Source organism: Aplysia californica, unplaced genomic scaffold, assembly GCF_000002075.1.
Source record: "Aplysia californica isolate F4 #8 unplaced genomic scaffold, AplCal3.0 scaffold00193, whole genome shotgun sequence".
NCBI classification, from domain to species: Eukaryota; Metazoa; Mollusca; class Gastropoda; order Aplysiida; family Aplysiidae; genus Aplysia; species Aplysia californica.
Genome location: NW_004797463.1, coordinates 699,928 through 706,959, shown reverse-complemented (window position 1 = coordinate 706,959; position 7,032 = coordinate 699,928). Strand labels below are relative to the sequence as shown.

The following is a 7,032-nucleotide window of genomic DNA, read 5'->3' as shown; positions in this document are numbered from 1 at the left end:
CAATGCTGCGATAACTTTGTTTTTGTTTTCTTTTCAGGGAAAGATCTTGTCAGTATGTTAGTGTTTTAGCGCCTATAAAAGGCTGCTTGCACTGTATGCTTTCCAGGAAGTTGAGTTTTGTTTCAGAATGCTCTCAGGTCTTTTTAGTTTTTAGTAGAGGTTTTACGGTGCTTGCAACTGCATAAAGTCATCTGAGCGCTCTCAGGTCTGCTGGGGTAGAAGTATAGATTGTGAAGCGCATAGAGCTTGCTGTTGAGAGGGGATTTGCGCTATACAAATACTATCTATTATTCTTTTTTCTGCTTTGGTTTTGTTTCAGCGTCCGGAGATCTGTACTGTCCGCAATGTTGCGATAACTCTGTTTTCCATATTTTACGCTTTTCGCACAGGACACTTACAAACCAAAACGAAATTTACATAAACAGAATTAATCTCACGTGGGAACACCATTGCAGACACTGTGACTACCAGGAGGAGACCGTTGAACATCTTCTCCTTCACTGCCCAAACCTGGCAGTTCTTCGACGCAAGCTCCTACACACACCTACAGACTTACAAAGCCTGTTCTACTCTGGCGTTGACCAGATGACAAGGACATGTGGTTACTTGAGGGAGGCATTGCGCTGCCAAGAGCGGAATGCTCGCAGCTAAAAGGATTTGAAAACAACAACAACAACAACAACAACAACAACAATGCTTTAGTTTTGTTTCAGAGCCTGGAATTCTGTACTGTCCCCAGTGTTGCGATAATTCTGTTTTCTTTATCTTATCTTTTGGTGTTGTTTCAGAGCCTGGTGCCCTGTACTGTCCGCCGAAGCATGACGGCATCATCTGCTGGCCAGCCACCAGGGCAAACACCACGGCCTACCGCCTCTGTATAGGTGAGTCCCACGAGAAGCCATTCACGCCGTACAATGTCAATATCTTGTTCCTGCGAGATTGAATAAAAATTGTCCTTGTCATTGTCATAACTGTGAGGCGTGCTAACAAAATGATGAGTTACTTCTTGCAATCCACAAATGCAGATATTGGCTCAAAAATCGACGCTACGGTCAAATGTGTAGACTTTCTATTGATGCCATATTCTTTAATGCCTTATATTATTCCATACTTATAAATTGGTTTTAAAAATTCACTTATGAGCGTGGTGTATTTATTTCCATAGAGTTCGAATCCGAGAAGTGACTCATTTTGTCAGAACGCTTCACATATTATACTTTGACTTCCTCATCCCATGGCATTGCATCAGCAGTTACTGCTTCTGTCATTCACAAACCCCAGCGCGGACCTAAATTAGTACCATTTACTATAATATTTTAACTTTCTCTTTTAATGAAAAAATACCTGTCACCATTCTCATCAAATTCAACCCATCTCATGATTTTACTACAATTGTCAATGTTTCTGTTCGAAAACCCCTGTCATAACCAAATACCCCCCCACCCCCTCCTCCCTTTGGAAGTGAACATAGTTAGATTATAGAAAAACTAAACACTTCCCCGATTCATAATCCCATCCTCATAATACAATTCTAGACCCCAGTTGACTTAAAGGGAAAAAAACCCCCAACTAAATATGGCCCCAATTAATCATCCCATCATAATAACCCAATTCTAGAACCAGATTAGCGAATAGAACAAACATAAACAACTAAATATTAATATTATGTCCCCGGTTCATTAATTTAACATCGTAACCCAATTCGACCTCCAGCTGTGTTAATAATAATAATAATATTAATATAATCGGATAGCCTGCGCCTGTGGAGTAGAAATTAGGCGTATCGCCCTAGCACTCAGGAGGCCAGAGTTTAATTACCGAGTGAGGAGAATAAAATCATCGTATCAATGTCTTACTGACGAATCGCCCGGAACACAGTTTCCAGTTACAGCGCTTTAAAGTTTTCTAGAATGGACCTTCAGGATTTAAATTAAAGCGCACTCATTCGAGAGTGATCGACTTTTCAACCAATTATTGCATATGTCTGGAAAGCGTATTCCCTTGCGACTAACGTGATGGCCAACATGAGATAGTTTGATTTGGCACTATTCGACAAAGAGAGTTTAAGAAAGCCCACTCCCGATTTGTCAGTAAGGCGTTTATCGAGAATCTAGAATATCCCTGTCTTTCTGATACGATGTTGTATCCCTCTCAGCCCGGAATGGCCCTGACAGGTAGGGTCAAAGCCCGCTTCCTATATGATGTAAATTGTACAGATAGGGACGTATAAATGGCATCAGGACACGTTGGGTCCTTTTCTGGAAAAAAAATAGATGGAAAATAAATATATGGAGGAAAATCCCTATAGTATGGCTAAGATGATGTATCTCAGGATGTAAACGTACTGTCTAGACGACTCGAGAATTTGTTTTCGTTTATAAAAAGAAAGATCTTCCATCAGAAAAGATTGTTCCATAAATTAGTTAAGGTAATTATTTGCACAATGAAGTGACAACATTACTAAGGGTCCTTCAGCGGAATAATAGGTATGTGCCAAACTTCAATAAATGAGGACAATAATGAACTTACATGAACAGGTAAATTAATTCAAAAGTGACTTTTTCTCTGGACAGAATTCAATGAACAATTTCTCTTCAGAGCGTATGTCATATCATCAAAATCACAGTCATCTAACCTCCCCCCACCCACCTCAACCGGACCCCACCTCACCAACATTAATTGCGTGTCCAATAATAAATAAACTGTGTCTCAAAACCGAATATATAAACCCAAACGCCATAGTATCCTTGGCGCCCAGAGCATGCTGAGTCCAACTTAACCATGTATTGTCCTAATTCTCAGACCTCCCCAGACACGAAGACGACCCGGTCATTCCAGGTAAGGGAACTGAGATCAAACGATGACACAAGCCTCATTCTGTCATGTGTCCCGATCAGTCTGCTGTATCTCTTTATGTGACTCTGAACATTGTATGCACACTCGTAAGACAAACGTGATATTCACCCCCTTTTTTGTATTTTCTTAATTAAATCAAACACCTTTTATTGCTGCCTCCTCTGCTTTTTTTAGAAGCCTGAAAGGAGCGTCGATTGGTCTCAATTGTCGTAGAGCACAGAGCCTAACCCTACATATAGGACTACTGACCTGAACGTGTGCTTCAATCGTGTAGATGCTACACTGTGCTTTATTTTATTTTCGTCTCTCGTTTCTTTGGATTCCAGTTTTGAGTTTTCAGGCACCCCAGCACACTGGTCACCCTGCTGATGTCAGTAAAACCACGCCCTGTGACCCTACCCTTAATGACCTTGCATGCAGAGTTGTTGTCCGTATTAATATCCCAACAGTGCAGCCAACAGCTTTCCAAAACCCCCAGCATAGATCTAGAATCCCAGAGGCGCTTTTGATTGTGGTTGTGAATTTAGATATTTCGCCCTGTTCAGTGTCTGCTTTCGGTTTAAGATGTAAATTTAGTTTTCAGAATCTTGACAGCTGGATTAACATAATATTTTGTATGTGACTATAACGGCAACGGCGTAGATTACCATAATATGAGACTACAACGACCATTTGGTCTTCCCCAGCTGCTGATATGAAGTGATACCAGTTACACATTTTGTCATACACTAAAAGCGTCCTCGACTGTCATTTCTAGCTACGCTATGCGTAAGATCATCATGTCCTCTGTTTATTTGTCTTCAATACCATTTCAGATATTAAGCATCTACATTGAATATATTCACAGCAATATACTTGTTAGTCTAAAAGTTTCTTAATTCATACTTTCAGACAAAAGAAAAATATTCAAAATGAATACATGTGGGCTATAGCTATGTCGCCATACACATTCTGACAAAGCCTTTCAGCATAAGCCAGTACGGTGCCTGAATACCTTTGCACTCGTCGATGCGCAGAATATTGACAACATTCCTATAGAACTCCCACATGCGTCAGAATAACATAAAAATAGTATTGCTGTAATTTTGAGAATGTGGTTTCTGACTTTCTTATGGTTTCTGTCTTTTTTTCACGATAAAGGAATACTCAAATGTTAGTTAGCCCTAACACAAACACGATGCAGTTTGCAGCTGATCTCCGTTTTAGCAATCTGCTATTCATCTTACTGAGATGTGAAACAGTTACTCTGGTGCATTCGTGTTCCAGACGTCTAAGGTGGGACATCGATATCAGAATGTTCGTCTTCACAGTTAGGAACAAATGTGAGGCATCGTGGTAAAATCATGCGCTCGTCAAAATAATGAAGTTGAAAAAACTGGCGTTTTTCTTTAAATTTGGCAATTTTTATCAATTTTTTTTGTTTTTGACCCAATACTTTTAAAGTCCATTAAAAAACACAATTCTGTATGGACTTAACTGAAAAATGTTGATTTAAGGCACAAAAAATATAAATTTGCAGTGTCTAAGGACTCTCAAGCTTTAAAAGTCGATAAACTTTAGCGGTCATTTCCTCGCTAATTTGTACATCTGAAACCAGGTGATCCCCACCTGCTTCAATTTCAAATATCTCGACTTCTGTTTATGATAGTGAGGGGTGTTTTTTTTTCAACAAAAGCAAAACAAATGAACAAGTTTTAAAATGATACCAATAACTCCACATGTAGAAATATTGGCGAGCGCCTGATTCCACCGCCTCCTAACACAAATGAGCAAGCAAGGGGGGTAACTCTCAGGTGGAAAAAACCAAGAGCAAGGAACTCGTTAGCGCACAGGCAGCTGAAATTCGATCTAACTTTTATAAGGACAGCAAACACGAACGCCAGGATATTCAACCGTCTTTGCGAGACACGAAATGCAGATACACCTTTTGTCATGACAACCTTGACGAAAAAAATAAAATGTAACGCTAAATGACGGTGTTATTAACTGTAAATTAGTGTGCTTTTTGAAAGAAAAAGTCCTCACAGGGTTTCAGAAAAATGAGATAGAAACGATTTCTAAGAAAAATGAGTGCTGATAGATAAAATCATTCCCTTTGATGTTGTAAATAATAATGTGCACCATAAAAGTAAAAATTAACTTCCTTCGATCTTCCCAGTGATATGAAAGAAACTCACAGTGTGACTTCTTGCCAATAGCAATTCTGAGGGTACGATATAAGATTGCTGAAGTCTTCCTGTATGCTCTACACGATAAGCGATCTTCTAAATTTTAGGCTAAAGCAACCTTCGCTTTAAGGAAGAGAGATTTTTTTTAAAGCGCCTAGCAAACTGGAATATCAGCTCGTCCAAATTATCTGTGCATCTCTCGCTAATGAATGTTGGCTTAGGCGTCTTTTTCATAAGCAGGTGACAATAAAGTGTGTGCTAATATAACTATTTACATAATTACTCACACACCACCACCCCCCTTCCCTCGCCCCTGAATAATAGCACCCTGAAAGAGGTTCCCTTGCGCAAGAGCAGATTTGAAAGGAGTTTCTAGGCTGCCATTCTAAAATATTATCGTGAGGCATCGTGGTGAAATCGGTCGTTCGTCCCAAAAAATAATGAAACAAAAGAAACTGCCATTTTCTGGCCGTTGGGTAATCTTTTCGAATTTTCTTTTTTTTTTTTTTTTTTTCTTGTGGCTAAACACCTTTTAAGTTCATTTAAATATTGCATTTCTGTGTAGATTTTACTGAAACACGTTGATAAACAGCAAAGCAATTGTAAACGTACAATTTCCAAGGTGACTAAAGTTTTGGAAGTCATCCAACTTTGGAGGCCATTTTCTCGCTACTTTTACTGCTAACACCAGATAACCCTAACCTCCTTCAATCACAAATATTTTGACTTCTATTCAAGATAGGTGGGTATTTTTTTTCAAAGCAAGAAAAATGAACAAACTTAAAAATTAAACCAAAAACTTCATATTGTGACCAAAACTTGACGAGTACCGGATACCACCGCGCCGTGAGACGAATCATTTAGATCTTCAAGACTGTCTCGTCCTTTTCTCGCGGACATCTGCATTTCTGTTCAAACAGCATTCACCACGGACATTTGTGTCACTTCGCGGTGGAATCAGGCGCTCGTCAATTTTTGAACACGTGGAGTTATTGGTAGTGGTATCATCTGAAAGCCAATTTTTTTGCCTTGCTTCAAGTGAAATAAAAATCTATTTATCTTGAATAGAACTCAAGATACCTGCATTTAAAGAGGGTGAGGTCGTCTGGTTTCAGTTGTAAAATTAGTGAGAAAATGGCTGCCAAAGTTTGGTAACTCCAGTAGCTACAGTCCTTCAAAACAGAAAAATTACTTTAATCAAGTTTTTTTCAGAAAAATTCACATTGAAATGTGTTTTTATATGGACATAAAAGAGGTTGAACCAAAAAAATAACGATTCGATAAAAATTTACGAACTGGCAGAAAAATGCCAGTTTCTCAGATTTTCTGTATTTTGACAAGTGCTTGATTTCACCATGCTGTCTCACATTAACTATTGCCATGAACTGTAATCGTTAGCATTGTTCCCTCGTATTGGCAATGAAAGAAGTTGACTGTCAAAGGGAAATGCGCACAGCAACGTAAAGACACTTGTTCTGGATCTGATAATAAATGGTCGTTTTTAAGCACAAGGGGGCTACCCTGAAAAACGCTGTTTTAAGAAAATCGAAAGTAAAGTTTTTGCCCCTTGATTAGTTTCTTTTAAAGACAAGGAGAGCTTTCTCTATAACCAAACAAATATACCCACCAATGAAACCAAACTTCTGCTGTAGGTAGGACAGTGCCCATTTTTGGTGTTGGTCAATATTTCTGAAAACCCTCGAAATCTGGATTAACCCGCTTGTCTTTAAAAGCGACCACAGACACTATCACTCTCACTCGTGGTATTGACAAACATAGTCACAACCACAACTGAAAAGTGGATAAAAATAACCACGAGAAAAACAACAGGAACTATAAAAATAGAAATAATGAAAAGAATGATAAAGATATAACAAAAATCATGCAAAAGCAAGAACGACAATAGCAAAAAAGAAAAAGAATGAACAACAACAACATGATAATAATAACAATAGCAATAAAAATAATAATGATAATGATAATGATGATAATAATAATAATAGAAATA

General features: G+C 38.5%; 1 protein-coding gene across 1 annotated transcript in view; it reads left to right on the top strand.

Moving 5' to 3' along the window:
• Positions 1-7,032, top strand: part of LOC101858628 (corticotropin-releasing factor receptor 2) — a gene marked incomplete at its 3' end in the record, with an annotated part of 220,906 nt that overhangs the window by 184,948 nt on the left and 28,926 nt on the right. The window contains 2 exon segments of the mRNA XM_005098783.3: positions 789-881; positions 2,803-2,838. Of these exon segments, the coding sequence (XP_005098840.2) occupies positions 789-881; positions 2,803-2,838 (129 nt within the window).